At 39.8% G+C, this 20,135-nt stretch overlaps 1 protein-coding gene across 1 annotated transcript; it reads left to right on the forward strand.

Annotated features, from left to right (window-relative positions):
* Positions 1-1,133: 1,133 nt before the first annotated feature.
* On the forward strand, positions 1,134-18,090 carry cplx2l (complexin 2, like). Its single transcript, XM_044114622.1, has 4 exons — positions 1,134-1,381; positions 2,368-2,453; positions 14,913-15,091; positions 16,478-18,090. Exons 2-4 carry the CDS (start codon positions 2,423-2,425, stop codon positions 16,667-16,669), a joined length of 402 nt encoding a protein of 133 aa, XP_043970557.1. The 5' UTR covers positions 1,134-1,381; positions 2,368-2,422; the 3' UTR covers positions 16,670-18,090.
* The last annotated feature ends 2,045 nt before the right edge of the window (positions 18,091-20,135 follow it).

Consider the following 20,135-nt stretch of genomic DNA (forward strand, 5'->3'; position numbering starts at 1 on the left):
TGAATAGCTCATGTAACAACTAAGACAAATCATGACTGAAAATGAAGAATAAGTTTAGAATATCTGAATATTAGAATATTCACATAAAAAAAGGCTTTGAAGATTTTTGGTTCTAATTATAGTTCCCTTGATAAGAAGATAAGAAACCCAATCATAACTATCAGCCTTCGTTTAGATTAAATCTGGATGAAACCTATAGACTACAAACTCCTTAAATAGCTTTTTAAAAAGGATATTTTGTCCAGAAGTTTCAAGGTAGGTAAGATGGAGCTTACACTTTAAACACAATAAAATTATAAATTGATGTTAATCATCAATTTTATTGACTTAAACTGGCATTGGTATTGATTGGTAGTCATTTTTGTTGTCCTGTTTTAAGCTCTGTCATGTTTCACTGCATGGTGTTCACTTAGCGACCAATAAAAATGAAAACAGTTTTATTTAATATTAATAAAACTTTATCTTGAACACTAGATACAGGGGCAGGGAGATGTTTAACAGCTTTCTGGGCTCTTCCGTCGTTTCCTCACCACGTGCCCAAATGTCAAAACGAAAACGAAAAAAAGGGGAACGACTTGAGCACTTACAACTCCAGATGAGTTAAGTCTAGAGTTTAGAGTCGGAATCAAGGTCAGGCGACAAATATGTTATTTGTCCTTGGCGTCACGGCAGTGATAAGTGTGTTCGGGGAGAGGTGAGCAGGTGGACTCGTTATTCAGGTCAGTGAGGCTGCTGGGTGAAACAAAGCGAAGGAATAACTGGGCTGATTGAGTCCTTGTAATGGTCTGTCAGTGAACGGTCTTGTTTGACTCAAATCCTCGCGGGGATAAAAATACAACTGGTAGTAGTTAAGAGTACAGTGATGCAAATGTTTTTCCACTGTCGAGACACAAGGTGTTTTTGGACAGCTAAGGTCTGCATGAGGAGGACTAAACAAAAAAGATTTAAGCAGGTTTGTCGTACAAATCACATGCATTCATGGGTAAAATAGAGTACTAGATCACACCAAATTAAATGTTTCGTGCTCACTGTCGAAGTTGAACTACACTGAAGAGGTAGGGTATATCATCCATGTAACTCCCCCTCCCCCTCCCTCTTTTTGTGCATGTTCTCCCCCTCGTCCTGCAGGAATAGACTCTCCCCATCCTCCTCCTCCTTCTCCTCCTCGTCCTCCTCCTCCTCCTCCTCCTCCTCCTCCGCTGCAGCCTTGACTCTGACACAGCCGGCATGACTGCAAACTGAGAGCTGCTCGCACAAAGAGGGGCACGCCGCTTTGCTTGAGACGCGTAAATCGCTCGTTTTGTTTCTTCTCGGCGAGGGGACAGAGGAAGACGGCTGATTCAAGGAGCGCCAAAGGAAGGGAGGAGCATCTACAAAGCAGGTAAATGATGCGGGGAGATTGTTGGATGACGGGACGGGACGGTGGCAGGTCCTGCACCTCTCACCAGAGGATGCTTAAGCTCGTGTGCCCTTCTCTTTTATGTAACTTATGTTTTCCAGCGCCGGGTTTTGTCCGTCGTACGTGGTGATAGCAGGAGGTAAAGTGAGAGCGGATGAGAACACTTAGTTACGGCAGGACGGGTTTGCACGAGGAGGAACTGAGGGTCCTGGTGCAGTGGGATGAAATCAGGAAACATTCGGAAGACGTTCCAACTGCTGCACAATGCCTCTGATGCAGGAAGTTATGAACGCATCTGCCTGTGCTGCAGTGTCAAGGGTATGCAGGAGAATGCAGCAGGACTGCACAGATTACCTTTGAATTATACATAGAGAGAGAGTACACAAATCAGGAGTCAAGCCTTAAATTAATTAGATGGTTTAATCTACGTGAAACTCAGTGTCATGCAGTTAACTTGAGCTTTGAATCTCACAGGAATAAAGTTCCACATTGTGGAAAAAAATGCACATTTATATGTAAGATTATTAAAAACTTGACACTGACGTGGAGGAAAATGAGAGCGTCCTAAACATTCATGCAAAGCTTTTTCCATCATTGTGCAAAGTGAAAGCAGCCTCCTCTGGCTGAGCGCAACCCTGCCTTTGTTTTCACCTTCCTTCCCTCATTTCTGGTCGTCGTTTTTATGAGGATGAATTACTCTGAAGTCAGCCGGTGTCAGCATAAGTCCTCTCTAGATGGAGTGAGGTTGTAAATCGAGGGCGCAGGTGCCTCGTCTAAACTCACCGCTGCTCCAGAAAAAGCCCGGGTTAGTCTAAAGTAAACACGATCTCGAGTCTGTGGATGGACATTTACGGCAATTTAGTAGTAAAACTGGGTTTTGGGTGCTTATGGTATATATATTTTCTTTCTTTCTCTTTCTTTGATCCCCATCCCGTTTAAAACTCCTGTGTTTTGTCCCCTGGCTGCAGGTCTGTCCCTGATAACGTCGACGACTGAGGGAAGGGAACGCAGAACTGCCTCATCATGAATTTTATAATGAAAGCTGCGCTGGGAGGTGAGTCGTCTGCCTCGGCGCGAGGTTGATTTAACAGCACTGCAGTGCCCAGGATTTAAAGGGACGACGTTGAGCGGCGCTTGCTTTGTAGTTGTTAGTGGGACGTTGGGCTGTTTTTGCATCCTGCACCAAACTAAAGACCTCTCACTCTCACACACGCACAGAGTAACTTATGTGGAAAGAAAAGTCAAAGTCCTTGAAAGCAAGCGATAAAGAGAAGAGAAAATTAGAGCAAAAAAAAATAATTGAGTTTTTGTCCTTTAAATCCTTCAAGCTCTCTCCTCATGGATAATATTTGCCTCTAATTAGTCCTAATAATAGCTCTGCAACTGAACCACCTTGTCAGCTTTAGCTCCAAGGCAAAGAGCAGGAAAGTGGCACCAGCCGTTTTAATGCAGGAATCTCTCCCATTCGGCTCAGTCGTGCGTGCCGTCGAGCCGCTGCTCTCCAGGTTGCAGCAGTTAGCCGGCTACGGTTGAACGCCGGGGGCTGACGTGTAGCTCCCTCTCCACACCCTCCCCTCACCCACTCCGTCGTCTCATTGGGATGCAGGGGAGCCAGCCGCCGCCGCCGCCTCGCTCCGCATAAGCCGCTGCGTGCCCTGCAGCCGCACCGTGAATTCGTAAATCAACTGCATTGAGTCGGAGGCAGGTTTTAAGTCCGAGCTGCAGATACCAGATTTGAAGAGAGTGGGTGGGTTCGGTGCCTCACGCCTGCTGCAAAGGGGCCCTTGCGCCTGTCGTCGTGAGCCGGTCGACACCAGTGGGTGCGGAAAACTTTAGAAAGTTGTAGAGTTTGATGTGCAACACAAATTCTCTGTGGGATGAAGCTTTTTCTTTCTATCTTTTTTTTTTCAACCTACAGTTCCTTTCCAATTTAGATTGATTGACCTTATTTAGCCGAATGTCGACAAAACGACCAACTCAGCATAAAGGTTGGACTACAAATCATTATGAGGGCAGAGGCAGCCTGATAATGAAGCAAACCAATCAGTTAGATAATCAATCCAGGGATCTATTGATCTGCTACTCAGTTTGTCAGTATGTTAGTTAAAATCCACACAGCATCAGTGGTCATTGCTTATCAGAGCATTTCTCAGCTCTAAATTCATTTCATTACACTCACATATTTCACTGTTTTTGCTGTCAGATATGCAACATAGGAAAAATATTGCAATATATTTGCTTGATAACATTTTTTAGCTTATTCAAAAGTGAATCAGGACAAAATTGAGCTCTGAACATTTCAAAATGACCAGTTTGTGTGATTTCACTGTATGATAAGCACTCTAAAGCTGGACCAGTTCAGTTTATCTAAATATCTGAAATAAAAGTTTTTGTTAACTTTATGTTTTAAAAAGGGGACATGCTGGGTAGGGCGAGGAACCCATTCTAGTGTAAATTGTGATTTTGGTTTTAATTCAACACATCTGCACATGTAATGGACGCACAATGTTTGCTGAAACAAACACGTTTCCAAATTTAATCAAAGTTCTTTTATGAGCTTAAAATGCTAGACGCATTCGATACTTTAAGTATTCGGACTCCAATTATTTACCTTAAATAAAAAGTAAAAAAAACTTAATTTTGAGTTGGCAACAATAACACAATGTTGTGTTTCCAGACTAAAACACAAAACATTCGTATACTGTACATTTTTTAACTAAACTAAATTAGATTATTTTGAGCTAATTAAGAGACCAGAATTTAATATTTACTAGATTAATGAATATATTTCAGTATGATCTCCACCAGTATTACACTGCTGTTGGGTTCTGGTGTTGACCTTAATAGTACCTCATTAAGGAGAACGAGGTCCGCTTCTGGGGAGTCCAACAGAAACTGGAATGCAATCGGCTGTCACACTTAACGAGTTACACACATTTTTCCTTCTTTTAAAGTTAGCTGCAAATCTAAAGTAAATCTAAAAGATTGTTTGAAATTTTGAATTTCGTAAACATTGTCAGGATTATAATAAAAAAAAAAAAACAGAGAAAAACAACAACAATGAAATCAGTTCAGTCATTTTCACACATTATATGAAATTACGTTTTCCTCTTCACACTTTAGTGAAGGTGAACCTCCATTAGCATTTATGTTGTAAACAAAACATGTGCACCTGATGCTATATATATATATATATATATATATATATATATATATATATATATATATATATATATATACATATATATATATATATATATATATATATATATATATATATTCTAATTATTTCCTATTGTGATATTTGTGGTTTTCATGCAGATCTTATATGGCAATATATATATAAATATATATATTTATACGCGAATGTAACCATCCATCCATCCATCCATCCACTCTGCTCACATATTTCTGTTGAGGAATGCAGGGAGGCTGGAGCTTGTATCCCAGCATGCTTCAGGGGAGATGCCGAGAGCTTCGTGTCTCCAGTCCACAACAAGGCCAAGACAGAAAGCCATTCACACACACCTGCAGTCACAGTTAAAGTAAAACATGCTTCCTTTAATTAACATCATTTTACAAGTTTTAAATGAACTTGGGGCTCATAATGAAAGTGGAATTTGTAGCGTGTTGCCATGTAAAATTGAGGCTGAGGTCACTTTACCTCCTGCTACTACAACACACGGCAGCCAAATAATTTTAAAAACGAATGATTTAAATGTCAGAACTCCAGAACTAAAAGAGTTATATTTCTTCTTAAAATGATGGTGTCTGTGCTCATATGGTTTTCATCTAATGTAGGCTGAAGAACTCTATTAAACCCAACAGAGCTGCACAGTGTGTTGAACTGCAGCTGCCATTGCAGCGTCTACATGTTTGATATTGCTTTTACAAAAGACTGCTTGCTGGATGCAGCAATTGGATGGTGTATTTCAAGTGCAAAGAATTCACATTGTGCACCAAAATTAAATGTACCCAGGGTTATGGTCAAAAATGGCGTATAATTTCTTCCCGCCAAAAGAATTTGTAAAACAGCAAGTTGACTGATCCATCAGAATGTCTAACTGAATTTACATACTTAAGATGTATTTTTTTTTACCATAGTAAATTTCACATATTAATACTGTTGTAATTGCAGTTTATTTTGTAAACTGGTATACATGTTTTAGTTGGATTTTTTTAGTTTTGTTTCCTGGCAGCCAAAATTGCTTTTCTTGTATTAAAAGTAGATCTTTTGAGCATTTAAATTGGGAAACAAACTCGTTAACCACATAGTGGAAGAAGATGGTCAAACTTGACGTTTCTCCACAGCGACAGTGTCAATTGTTAACAGCACAAACAAAAAACGGAGTAGACTGAAAATCCCTTTTAAAATAAGACATTTTGGGGTAGGCGTAAAGAGTTATTTGGAAAGGTCAAAACATGGATTGCCTTGCTTAGTTTTAGGGACTTGAGATTCTTAAAAAAAAACCTGCTAGTTCTCAGGATGATAGTGATGGAGCACAACAACAATTTATTTTAGTTTATTGAATTGTTTTTCCATTTTCCCCTCTTTCTGTAAGACTGTGTTTAGACACCATACTTGGTTTGGGTCAGGAAAATGTTGCTTTGGCAACCTAACTGGACAGTTTATACGCCATCACAATGATATTTGCTGAGACGGTGGTTTGAAATTTTATGTCTGTCCCATAACCTTGAAAGATGGGAAATAAAATAAACCAGGCTGCATTTTATTGTTTACATTTTCCAAGTTGCAGAAGTCAGAATCTCAGCTGCAAACTTCCTGGGTCAGTTTTTTTTTTTTTTTTTGCCTATTTAGTTTCAACTGTGTTTTCCAAAGCTGCGGCACTGTGAGGATAAGTCTTTGTGACTGAGAGAATGCTTCCAGTGCATTAAGTAATCCTCTAAGGCGGCTCTAGTTACAGATATAGGGAGGAAGACGGAGCGTAGTTGAACTGAAATGACTCAGCAGGGCTATAATTTGATACTCGCCTGGCTTGCTTGGCTCTGCCATGAGCAACCACTGCTGAAAACTGTATGTCACCTGATGCCCGAAATAGTTAAGAGCTGCAAACCTGTGACTAAAAAGAGCGACTAATGACGCAACACCTTTTGGACAAGAGAAAAATCCTACTTTGTTTTAAACCGCTAGCTAAAAACCTAAAAGCTAAAGCTCAAGCTAAGATTAATCATTTCTGACAGTAATGAAGCTTCCCCAAAACCTTCTTTTCCCCAGACGTCTATTCATGAGTCTCCAAACCACTGGAATGCGTAAGACCCATTTTAATTAGTGATGGGTCATTGTTTGAAAGGAATTAAACAGGCTAGCAAACAGCTTCTGCTAAGGAACTGAAAGCCAAAGTTAAATATTTGTTCCCGCTCCAAAGTGCACTTCCAAAACTCTGAAAATCTGAAGCTATATCACATTCCCTTTCCCGTAGAAGTTTAAACTTGGGGCTGGGAATGACTTCGCAGGTTAACCAATCAACGTAGTTGGAGAAATCAGGATTCCACCAAGTAGCCATTATGCGTAGTACGACTTACGAACATTGTTTTAAACTCTACTTTGCGCATCCAAACACCACTTTTAACTCTTACAAGTGTGTCCTTCAAAATAGACACGTTTCCACCACTCCTTACTACCCTCGATGGGAGGAGCGGCCATATTGGATCGTTTGATTCTCTGATTTTCCAAGTGGAAAATCCAAAGGGGGTTTTCCAGATGGTTTTTCCAACCCACTGCGACAGATTGGATCATTGTTATAAAAAAGACATTTCAATGAGCTCCAACGTCTGGAGTTCAAATTCAATTTAAAACACCACTCTGTTGACATAAGTTCAGTCAAACCACAAAGGCCTCGAGCAGCAATATGTCTACCTTAGCGAAAATGTCACGAATGCAGCCAACTCTTAGCCATTTGTAGAGAGGAAGGAATGAAGTGGAAAGAAGCTGATAGGTTAATTTCAAGCAGATAAAAATCTAAAAAGCGTGATGTGCAAATGGGATCAGTCCTCTTTGAACTGATGCCCCCAAATTAAATTCTGTGCAACAGATTGGCTTCAGAAATTGACTACTTAATAAACAGAGTTGCCATTTCTGTAAATTAATGGTTGAGGGTAAAGTTGTGAAGTAGCTTAAAGGTGAATTGACTTCTCAAATAATTTCCCAAGATTTGAAAATCTCACAGAAAATGGAAAAGCATATAACACAATAGTCCTCCCAAACTGACAGGCCAGGGAAGGAGAGCTTTAGTGAGAGAACATGCCTCCAGAAAAGTTCATACTCTGCAGAACACCAAGTAAAAATTAAACATGCCAGAAGCCTTATAGTGATTCTGTTCTTGCAGGAGCCCACCAGAATTATTTTGTTTTAAACCATATTGACTCATCAGTCTTTTCTATTGAAATAATTTATCTTAATCGTAAAATCTCTTCTTCTTCTTCTTCTTGTTCTATATTATGATTCATAGAAAGCAATGAATGACCCTACTATTAGTGCAGTGTATTTAAAAGACCTGCTTTTGTATTTATTTCGGAGCAATTATTACCAGCTATCATTTATTTGGTCCTAAATTGTAACATATGTGGATCCAGTTTTATACTGTTCACTATCAAAGAGGGAATCACATGTAAGTGAAGTTATTTCAGGGGAAATGAAACAAGAGATACCTTGAGAGTCTCCTTCCTCCCCCGATTCCCTGAAAGTGGAGATAATTTTGTTAAACGGCTTTGTAACACGATTGGCTGATGGATCGGGTCTTCAGTACATGATGGGCAAACCTAGGCGCACACACACGCACACACGCGCGCGCACACACAGATTCTCTGTTACACTGGCAAAAACAAAATGACGTGTTTGAAGTTACATTAATCTCCTTATTGAGTTTGTTTCTTTTGATTTTGAAGATATTTTTGTACTGAGCATAAAAGCTTTTCTCATGATAACTGATTCTTATAAAAAAATGTTTTCTTTTATATAATAAATATTCTAATAGCATGAGTTGAGCACTGATAATCATCGTTTATCATCTATCTTGTGCAAATTGGGTAATCTAGATAACTTGGCCTTTATCAGGCCACTCATTTTTTTAATTTTGACCAAAACTATAATGTTCAGATTTTGATGAAAATAAATGTTCAATGGTTGAATATTAGATAAAACCAAACAACTTTAGTCCAGACTAGGCCTGTTACTGTAATAAATTTTGATGGACAATAAACTGTCTCAGGAATTAATGCAGTAAATGATAAGCCTGTCATTTTGATTTCATTTTCAACTAATATTATAGAAAGATGGCACAGTAATGGGGGAACACCCACTCAAAGATATACATATATATATGTAATGAATATGTCAGTAGAAAGCGATTTTATTTACAACATATCTTCAACACCATCAAAATAAATCGCATCCAAAACCAAAATGTTACGGAGCAGAAAAACTGACAGATGTCTTTCATGAATAAAGTTGTTGCATATCAGAGTTGAGTTTAGGGAACTTCTTGCATAAAGCTTCCCTGAATGTGTTTACAAAAATGTTGCGCAAGCAGACAAGCCATTAAGCTGTGCATATGACACGAGGATTTAGTGCAAAACAAAGCTGTTTCCAACCACAGCCCCGATTGCTATTCTGCTTCTGGGAGGAAAGTAAAATGAATCCAAAGCATAAAAATGCTGAGGAAAAAGTGTTACTGCTCTTCTTTGCTACCGCCACATTTCTGCTGTCGTTAATACCCGCCGACCCGGTCTGTCCAACCAGGCGATGGATTTAAAGAGCCTTCCTCTGAGAAGAGGGCAGATTAAGGCGCTGTTTATCTGATGCTGCTAAAAGTTCAAGCACTGGGAAAGTTGGCTGAGGTTAGCGATCTTTCCCACTTTTCCCCCGAGGCTTTGGATTTAACAAAGACTTAGCAAAGAGGCAATTTAGCAGAGAGGATTTAAGAAATGACACCCTTTGTCTCGCTGCTGAGTTCAAGTATTATTGAAATGAATCGTGGTGCAAAACATCTATCTGGACACTCGGGTTTAACCAATAATGATGACTTAATTTTAACAGGGCTGGTGTGAGGCATCTCCACCTATGTTCAGTGCAGTTTGTATAAAACTGGCACCAAGAGAGGCTGAAATTTAATGTTTTTCTGTGAAAACCTTTGTTAGTTTTTGTATTCTCAGTATTTTTGGCAACGATGTGCACATGCAGGACATCTAATCTGAACACGTAACCTCCTACGCATATTTTATGCAAATGTGAAATAGTTGAAAAGCATATATCTGGAGTATTAGCAAAACAATAATCAGGTTTGAACAGATTATCTTAATCTGCTGAATTTGAGCATTTTGTTCACTTAGACTAAATTAGCTTCACTTAGGGTTACGTGTATGGATCCTAATTTGCGTATTCAGGGTTAAAAACATATTGTGAGGGGATTAATTTGAGTTTCAAAGACTGTTCATTTCAATATCTGCAGAAAAAAAGAGGCATGCTGGGTAATATAGTACATCGTTTCTCTGCTAGCGCCACTTGAAATGCTTCATGTTTTCCTATGAATACATTGTTTGTCGCGACCTTAACCCACTTCAGTTTATATAGTCACTCTCTCCTCATGAATGCAGAGCGAAAGTGTGTAGAAGCTGTCAAGAGGCACACTTTAACAGGTTTAACAGCACATATAGAATATGTAAATGCGGCCAGAGACTGAGACTCACACCAGATACTTTATATGCAGTTTATGCATTTGCATTTTGCTTTTCACGAGAATTTATTTACACAATGTGTTCATTTAAACACGCGGGGGCAAGAAAAGCGAAACCCCAACAGATCTAATGGATATAAGCCAGAAATTATAGTAAACAATTTATGTGCACACACGTCTCCTTCGCTCCGTTTACATCTCTTCCTTCTCATAGCAGAAGTGCCAAATGTGTGGTAATTTTTCTCCATTTTCTTTACACCCTTCTTCCCTAAATGGGGTCGGGAGGGTTGCTGGTGCCTATCTCCAGCTGCGTTCCGGGCGAGAGGCGGGGTTCACCCTGGACAGGTCGCCAGTCTGTCGCAGGGCAACACAAAGACATACAAGACAAACAACCATTCACACACACACTCACACCTAGGGAGAATTTAGAGAAACCAATTAACCTGACAGTCATGTTTTTGGACTGTGGGAGGAAGCCGGAGAACCCGGAAAGAACCCACCATGCACAGGGAGAACATGCAAACTCCATGCAGAAAGATCCCCGGCCGGGAATCGAACCCAGGACCTTCTTGCTGCAAGGCAACAGCTCTACCAACTGCGCCACTGTGCAGCCCCCTGGTAATTTTTCCCCTTGTCAAAATGCTTCAGTCTATTGTTATTCTCTACTAGAAGTACAAGGCTATTTATTGGCCCCCTTTGGCAAAGATGTGGAAAAAGGCTCAGAATAAATGTCCGTTTTTTTATTTTAACATAATCTTACACTGAAAATTTCAGAAAAATCCAATCTTTACTTTGAGGACATTTATATGGCTGTTTGTTATCTGATTGTTGGTTTATAAAGCACTAAATGATCTCAGACCAAAAAACATTTCTGAGTTAGATAACATTTACTCTCTTCAGCTCCTGGAAACGTCTAAATCAGGACTAAAAACATTTCTATTTACAGACTGTTTAGGTCAGACTTAAACAACAAGTACACCCGATGGTCGGTATAGTAAGCTTTTCTTTTTTTAACCTTTATTATCCTTACTGTGTGTGCTTGGAATATGAGTATAGGTTCTTGTTTAGCCTGGTGGCTAAAATAAATGTGTCTGTGTCACGTCTTGTTTATATCCCAGGGAAACAAAAACTCATTAGGAGATCCAAGAAAGTCTAGTCAATTAAATAATGAATATATATATTTTAAGAAAGGTGTCGCATTCCTTTTAAATGGACCGTTAAGGCAATAGTTAAATGTGTCTCTAAATATACTTATTTAGGTATTTAGTCATTTTATTTCCATCTACTGGTTTTTGAGGAGCGAATGCCAAAGTCTCTTCTTCCTGCAGCAACTTAAGTTTGATTTGTGGAAAAATCAATGCTCCTTGTTGTCGCTGGAGGCTTTTCTGATCTACAGCGTCGGTAAAAAGGAGCAAGTGGACTTCAGCTGCAGTCACTAATTTCAAGGTGGCACTTTTATGCAGGGTTAAGCCCAGGTATTTGAACACTGAGCTTACGGCTGCATAGCACTGCTGGTCCTACAGTGAAAACCATGTTTACATTGTTCTCCATTTCCTGGTAGGAGAGGAATCTCAATGCTGTTTTTTTATTCAGTTTTTGCCATAAAAAGCTACTTAAAAGAACTATTTGAAGGACGGTCCATTCAAGTAGTTATCTGATTTATTAGTCATATTAAGATGTTTTGCCTCTCTCTCCCTCAACATGCTGAAGTTTGATTTTATTATGCTGAATGAGTCGAAACTCCAACGGTACCGCGGGCAGCTGCAGACTTCTCTGCTGTTTATCTGTTCCCCTCAAATGCCTCTTTCCTTCCTCTCCTCCTCCTCTTCTCTCCATCTCGTTCTAGTCATCCCCTCTCTGCTTGTCTTGTTTTCTTCCTCGTCATCTTCCTCGGCCGTCGCACGCTCACCAGTCTCTGTGTGGCCGCTCATGAACTGAAGGGTAATCCTGCTGATGGAGCAGCTCGGCTAATTGGACAATAACGCCTCAAAGAGATAGCCCGCTTCCCCATTTTGTTTCCCAAGATTAGTCTGTTGGTAACACAACATCGAAATTATCTTGCTCCTTTCGTCCCCCCTCCCTTCTTCTGTTCATTTGTCTACTCCGGTCTTGAGCTAAATTTCTCCTACCACTGGCATTTCTGTTCATTGTGTTTACAAAGATGGCTTTAGACAGACTTATTTTTACTTTTGCGTGGTACTCAGCAGATTTCCGGTGATGGAAATAGTTAGTTCGGACAGGCAGGAAAACTAGTTCTCTCTTTTTATACGACAATCTCCCCCTTTTAAAAGCAATATGTTTGCTTTAATGAAGGGACTTCTATTTCAAATAATACTGCGGAAGAATTCAAAAGGGCATTAGATCTTTCTTGGTTTGTTGCACAACATAAATCTTTCTAAACGTCAGATTTGGGCGAATTATTTTGCTTCAAGCAGCTATAAATATTCCTGAGTTCTCTCTCTAGAAAATTAGCTTCTTTAAACTTTTATGCGGCTGCACAGTGGCGCAGTTGGTAGAGCTGTTGCCTTGCAGCAAGAAGGTCCTGGGTTCGATTCCCGGCCCGGGATCTTTCTGCATGGAGTTTGCATGTTCTCCCTGTGCATGGTGGGTTCTCCGGCTTCCTCCCACAGTCCAAAAACATGACTGTCAGGTTGATTGGTCTCTCTAAATTCTCCCTAAGTGTGAGTGTGAGTGTGTGTGTGAATGGTTGTTTGTCTTGTATGTCTTTGTGTTGCCCTGCGACAGACTGGCGACCTGTCCAGGGTGAACCCGCCTCTCCCCGGGACGCAGCTGGAGAGGAACCAGCAATCCTCCCGACCCCATTAGGGAAGAAGGGTGTAAGAAAATGGATGGATGGATGGATAAACTTTTATGCAAGTGCGACTGAAGTTAAGGCATTCGAGAAGAGACTGAGAAAAATCCATGATCTTCACTTGGTCAATAATTAAAATAGTTAATAATGGAGATGCATGATGGAATTTTGCAGCCAAATGTTAATCCATGCAGATGAAATGTCAATGTCTTAAAAAAAAATCCCCCAAAATGATTTTTTTTTTCTGCATTTGCTGCATGAAATCTTCGCTTTGTTTTGAATAGTCTCATAGGTTTGACCGTCTCGGCTCAGTTTACCCCGGATGGAAACAGGCCACAGACCCGTCAACATAACATTTCAAATTGAAAAATAAATGATTGCCTCTACTGTGTAAAACAAAGTATAAAGAAATTAAACAAAGCAGGTGATTCGTGGATTTTACTCTTTACCGTTTTAGGCAACTTTAGTTTTTGTGTTCTTTGCCATTAGAATAAAGAACGGCGCTCCTAAAGCCCTCTACGTGACCAAAGCTTTCAGTTGGGTTCATTCGTTCATCGTTTTTGTTTTTAGGTCTTCTGCCTACAGATGTTCTTCTCCATAGAAATACTCCAGTTCCTTAGATCCACTCCAGGTAGACATAAGTTGCTCGAAGCCCAAAAGGGATATATTGTCCCTTCCATAGATTCTGGATCTGCCTGGTGGTCGGCTCCCATTGGGGTGTGCCTGAGACAACCAGGAGCCATTTTGGTTACCTTAACTGACTTCTTTCATGACAGAGAGTCAGCGGCCTTGTCAGTGAAGGCTCATCTGGAATCTAAAGCATTTGGTCATAATCCATATCTCCAGATCACAGGAGAGGGTTGGATTTGGGACGAACTGATTGGTGGTTTTTAGTACAGCCAGAGCAGCGGCCACATAACATATCCGACCATCACTCACAGGCAACTGGCTCTTTACATCTGCGTCAATTAATCACACGAGGCGCCATGACAGACGTCGGAAATGAGGGACAGGAGTAGTGAACTGTGATGGTTTTCCCAAGTTGTCCCTTCCCAAGTTTCCCAAGTTTCCCTTCAAACTAAGGATTAGCTCAGCCACTAAACCAGGGGTGGGCACTCCTGGTCCTGGAGGGCCGGTGTCCTGCAACTCTAAGATGTCTCCCTGGTCCAACACACCTGAATCCAAGAGCTGAATCACCTCCTACGTGCAGTCAGGTTCTCCAGAGTCCTGCTAATGACCTCAGTATTTGAAGTAGAGATACATCTAAAAGTTGCAGGAGTCCGGCCCTCGAGGACCAGGAGTTGCCCACCCCTGCACTAAACCCTACCCACTGTGTAGAAGATAGACTCAATGCCAAGCCAGCAGACACAGCTCTTATTTTGGGACTATTTAGCCCATAAAAGCAACCTAAATACTCTTTATTCCTGAAGGACGTCCAAATAAATCACGCTGATGGATATGGTGGAAAGTCTTCTCTAGATTCACAAGCTACATGTGGCCTGAACAACCAAACTCCTGAAATTCTCAGCAATTCCCTGAGAAAACTAATCTACATGAGGAAAAAAGCTAAGCTACAGGATTGAAGGCTCAACCACCAGCAAGCCTCCCTCCAGTTGCCATTTGCAATGATCATCTAATAGCTATTAGTCTTTTCCTTCCCTTGAGGCCATTTTGCCAGAGAGACCCTATCAGAAGCCGAAGTCCCGCACAACCGATGCTCCAAAAGTTTCTATCGTGGCAGAACTGGAGGAAAAACAAAATTCACGCTCACTCTATCAAAACAGCTTGTTCAAATGTCGTGACTTCCATAAAATTTTTTTACCTGGAATACTCTTTGTGTGCAATCTGTTCTGTCAAAATTTTTTCCTTTTCTGTTTCATCCTATGTCTGCCTCACTTCATCCCACAGTCTTGCTTGAATTTTCCGACGCTCCAGTCTCAGAGACCAGCTGGAGCCGTCACTGTACCTGATGTCTCTCTTTTACGTTGCCGTCTTTTTTGTTTCTCAGGAGGCCCCCCTGATGTGGGCAAGATGCTGGGCGGGGAAGAGAAGGAGGAGGACCCCGATGCAGCAAAGAAAGAGGAGGAGCGGCAGGAAGCGCTGAGGCAGCAGGAGGAGGAGAGGAAGGCCAAATATGCCAAGATGGAGGCTGAGAGGGAACAGATGAGGCAAGGCATCAGGGATAAGGTATGATGTAAACCACATCTCCTGTCTGAGTGTAGCGAGTCATTAACCACAGGGAAAGAAGAGGAAATAGAAATAGATTACAAACCATTAGATTATTAGGAAAACAAAGAATGCCAATTTCCCAGAGAAGTTTTTAATTAACACGCTAGATCATTAAGGCGAAAGTCAATATTTTTAAACAAAAATGACTTGATTGAGCAGCTCCTGAAAAGTGTAATAATCTGAAAATAATGATCATTAATGTTTCTTCTTAAAGCGAATTTTTGCCCGCATAACTGACGTTTGCTATTTTTAGTGGCAGCTTTTTTTTCTCTTCCTTTTGTCTTATTTTTAACCTGCTGTTTAAAATACATCAGACATGGATCAGGATGTCGTGCAGAACAAAAAGAGACAAAAGGCTGAGAAAAAGGACTGGAATTTATCAGACAAAAAGAGAGAGCGCTGATGAGGAAATATAACTAAATCAGAAGATGATGCAGATTTTCTGAGTACTATGATTGCTTATGAATGATTATGTGGCTTACAGCAGGGAATCTACTTAAAAATGCTCCACCCAAATCAGAACTGGGCTTAAAGCGAGACAAAATGGATTTGAGTTGATTAGTTTCTCTAAATATAATTCTCTATAAAAACTCTTCTCGCCCAGACCGAGAAATTACAACAAAAACAGACGTCAGGTGACGAGATAAACAAATCTTCACTCTCAAAAGACTATTCAGTAGAGTTTCTACAGGTACTAAAACAATTGTATCAACTCTGGTAATTAATTGTCATTTTGGTAGTTTAAAACTTCACTTTATCAGGTAAGATAAGGAGCTTTTTTTTCCTCACTAGAAACTTTGTATTGACTAATTCAGGTCAACTTTGGCAATGAAAACTGATGATTCAAATGTCCTATAGTCTACTTCTTGCCCACTATAAGAAAGTTATGTGACGTCAAAAAAACCTTAATCTACCAGCATGAAGTGTTTTATTGCTATTTCATTTGGATCAGGTGTCCATTTCTCATGTTCTGTAAGAGTTAATTGGCCCACAAAGGGTTCAGTACCTTGAACACTGCTTTAGGGTGTAATATTAAATCTACATTAGTTTATGGTCAATAGTGTAATTTATTGAGATTCAAGTATTTTTGTGATTATCGTTCTATAATTTGTCCATGAATTTATATATAGGGTACAGTGGGATAGTTTAAGGGTACCAACTGGTTCATTGTACAAAATGAAATCTTATTTTCAAGGCAAAATGGCTGCGTCTGGGTTCAAAATGGAAGCACACATTGAATACGGATCCAATGTGTCACATAGAGACTTAATCCTTTTCTCTTTTTTTCCATATGTACTTTGTCTTTGCATCACTCACCATTCTTGTTCTGTGTTTTAATGCCAGTACGGGTTGAAGAAGAAAGAGGAGGCCGAGGCTGAGGCAGCGGCTGCTGCAGAGGAGCCCGCAGCCGGCAGCTTGACCCGACCCAAGAAAGCCGTGCCGGCCGGTTGTGGGGATGAGGAGGAAGAAGAAAGCATCATGGACACAGTGATGAAATACCTGCCAGGCCCTCTGCAAGACATGCTAAAGAAGTAGCTTAGCCAGCTAACTAAAGCTAACACTGTCTGGCTGAATTTGCAGGCTACATTCACAAGGTTGGCTTGAATCTGGTTTTTATTGTCCATGTAGATCCAACATAGAGTTTAGAGGAGTGTTTCGGTGTCAAATCACAATTTTGTAGTAGGGAAACTTCTCAGATGTGAACAAACAGACGACACTGACTCAACAACCGGGTGAATGTTAGCTGGATTGATGTTAGCTTCAGCCATGTTAGATTTAAAGCTAACAACATGTGGAGGGCTAAAGTCACATTTCAGATGGGTTACCCTTCTAGTTTGAGACATTTTGAACTTTTTGTTTTCTCTTCTGCATTAGCTGCAGTATGGAAAAATATATCTGTCCACCACCTTCACTCAGTTTGTACATAAAAAAAAATGCTAAAAAAATGTAACGCATACCATCAAGGTGGGCAAACAATCATAGATATCACATATAAAAGAATACATGAGTGGCTATTTAAAAGAAGAAGAAAAAAAAGATATATCTGGATAAGCCATATTTTAAGAACAATTTAAAGACTACTGTTGTATGTTCCTAAAGTTTATGTTATGTGTGATCTGTCTGATATTTATGTAAAACCTTTTTGCACACAGTGTTACACGTAATCTGTAAAACCTTTTTGTCTGTCTTCCAGACACACTCCCGCAAAGCGCAACGCGTTACATGTTCATATTGTGCGGTGTTCAGAAATGTTTCTACTTCCTTGCTCATTGTCATGTCCTGCATGCCATTTGTCTGGAGAGTTTGTTGTGTCGGTATGTATTAAAATCCACCTCATTGCTGTCCATCTTATTTCTTATCATGCAAAAAATATCGAGGCAATAACTTAAGTTTGTCTGTGTTTACTTCCATGTTGATATAACCGTTAATTATGATAATAATAATTATAACAACAACAATAATAATAATATCAGTAGTTTAAAAAAAATGCAATTAGATATGTATGTATTCAGAAAACGAATTTTGATTTGCTTGGTGTCTCTCTTTTTTTGTTTGTTTCTTGTTTTGTCATTTTGAGGAAGAATGACTGTTGTAGCTGTGTTACACAACAGCCAAAACCTTAAGCTATCAGCCATAAGACCAGAAGTTACAGTATCTATACTGCTACAATCAATGGGAAGGAATACATGACATGTGAATGAGATAAGGGTTTTTTTTTCTCTCTTTGTTTTAGAAATTATATCAAAGAGACCAAGTCTTGTTGGAGAGAGACCACTTTCCTTCAATACACAATCCCAGCCTGCTGAATTTGTTTTACAGAAAATAACAGAAGTAAGTGTTTCAAAGGGTTCAGTGTTACTGTTCTGGATGGAGGTTATGCAGAATGACAAGAGCAATAAAGGGTTAAATATATGTTTCTGCCTGAGATTCAATAAAGACTTAAAATCCTGCTCACAGACACGAGAAGTGTGTTTTTTCTGTGATCAGACTTACAAAACAGCGGAAGAAAAAACTGCAAACTTGTTTTTTGTGTCTTATGCATCTGGATGTTTTATGGCCTTTTTGGATTTGAATTGGCTTTCTACATTTTTGGTCACATCTGCACCCATTAAATGTAAATAACAGTTCAGCAGCTTGATATTTTATTTATTTATTTGACTACAAGCAATGGGATTACTTTATTTTCTTTTTCTTTTTTCCATAAAATGGAAAGGACATAATTGGACACTTTCTGCCAAAAAATAAAAAAAACATCAAGAAAATAAATTTCTGTGCGTGAGTTGTTTAATACAATTTGCCATTTTTGGCAAGTTGTATTGAAGGTGGATAGTAACTGCATTTATTCATTTACTTGACATATTTTTGGGGGTGAAAGGGTTCTTTGAAGCGGGTAATGTTACGAGTAGTTTTACTGCACTGTACGTTTTATTTTTACTTTTATATAAAGCAGCATAGCAACTCAGTAATCAGTAATATTGATACAGTCGACGGTAAAGCTTCAACACCGAACATTTTTCAGATTATGACCATTCATAAACTGTTCTTGTGGGGTTTTTTTTGCTAATGTAACAGGTGGCACCATTAGGTGTCGCTCTTTCTATTGCTTGAGCCTCCATAAAAGGGAAGCTAGAAGGATGGTGGCAAAATATCAATTTCCTGTGTGTCAGACCAGCTGTGTGTTGGGTATTGTTTGCTGGCTGTGGATTTGATTGCTGATGGTGTTCGGACGGTATCATTACCTGGGCGTGGTTGTTCGACGCCGCAGGTAGGTTTTATACTTGGTCTTTTTTAATGAAAACTAATTGTATGTTTATATATTGTTTTTTATTTGTCAGGGTTACACCAGATCGGCTACTCCACGGTTTGAACTGGGAGTGTTGATTCATGCAACACAGGTAGGCAGTGTTTTAATGTGTTTTAGGTTGATTTGATTAAAATGATTTAATAAGCATTTAACAATTTTTGTGTTTTTTGTTTTACAGTTTTTGCACTGCCTCCTGCTGTCCTTTTAGCGTTTGGTTTTTCTTTGTTGTTAGTCTGCCCAGTTAGGATTGTTTTCTTCTTGTAGTATTTGTGAGGGCGGGCTAACAACCTTTCATTTATTTTGTTGGTTTTGTTTAATTGCTTGTTTTGGGCACTTCCCTGAATTTTTAGGTCTCGTTTGGCGTGATCCCCATTACCGGGGTTGACAACGAACGGATGAAGTTAGCGGGGAATCCTTTTTATCTATGCAACAATAAATATCAATAATTAACTTAATTCTGGTTGTTGATTATTGTGCTTTGGCTAATCAAGCCTATAACATTTGGCGCTGTGAGCAAATGAGTTCAGAAAGTGACCTTTTTTTCCCCCCTTTAAATTTATCATTGTACGGTTTAAGTTATAAAGGACAGCAGGGGTGCAGCGGCGTGAGAATTTCCGCTGGGGACGAGGCATCAATATAGAGGTATCCAGTGGCGTTGGAGCCAGGGATGAGCTCGATAAGCAGGCCATGGCGCAGCGAATAAAGGACCTGGAACGCAAGTTGGCTGATGCAACAGCAGCGGGTTCGGACTTGGAAAGACCATCAACGTCTTCAGGGGCTACAGAAACTGTAAGACACAATCCTGTTATTTATGTGCAGCAGGACAAGAAACTGCCACTATTTTCTGGGAAACTGGACAGTGCAGAATCGTTGACTTTGGATGAATGGATCGAATTGATGAGAGATTATGTGCAAACAAGAGGGAACACAGAAAAAGAACGGGCGCAGATTATCTATGAACATCTAGAGGGCGCTGCTCGGACTGAAATAAAATTTTTACCAGCAGCTCAAAAGGAGAATGTGAAATGTATTTTTGATGTTCTTAAAGATGTTTATGGTTGTATGCATTCAAGAATTTCTCTACAGCGCAGATTTTTTAATCGTAAGCAATTTGAAGGGGAGTCATTGATTGATTACTCTCATGCTCTTATGGACTTGATGGATCAGATAATAAAAAACGATGCACAAGCAGCTTCA

Source organism: Gambusia affinis, linkage group LG04, assembly GCF_019740435.1.
Source record: "Gambusia affinis linkage group LG04, SWU_Gaff_1.0, whole genome shotgun sequence".
Classification (NCBI taxonomy): Eukaryota; Metazoa; Chordata; class Actinopteri; order Cyprinodontiformes; family Poeciliidae; genus Gambusia; species Gambusia affinis.

Bases quoted from the DNA above. Each gene is read 5' to 3' on its own strand.
- cplx2l (XM_044114622.1), top strand. From the start codon at position 2,423: ATGAATTTTATAATGAAAGCTGCGCTGGGAG. The intron at 2,454-14,912 runs GTGAGTCGTCTG...TTTGTTTCTCAG, and splicing joins AATGAAAGCTGCGCTGGGAG to GAGGCCCCCCTGATGTGGGC. The intron at 15,092-16,477 runs GTATGATGTAAA...TTTTAATGCCAG, and splicing joins GGCAAGGCATCAGGGATAAG to TACGGGTTGAAGAAGAAAGA.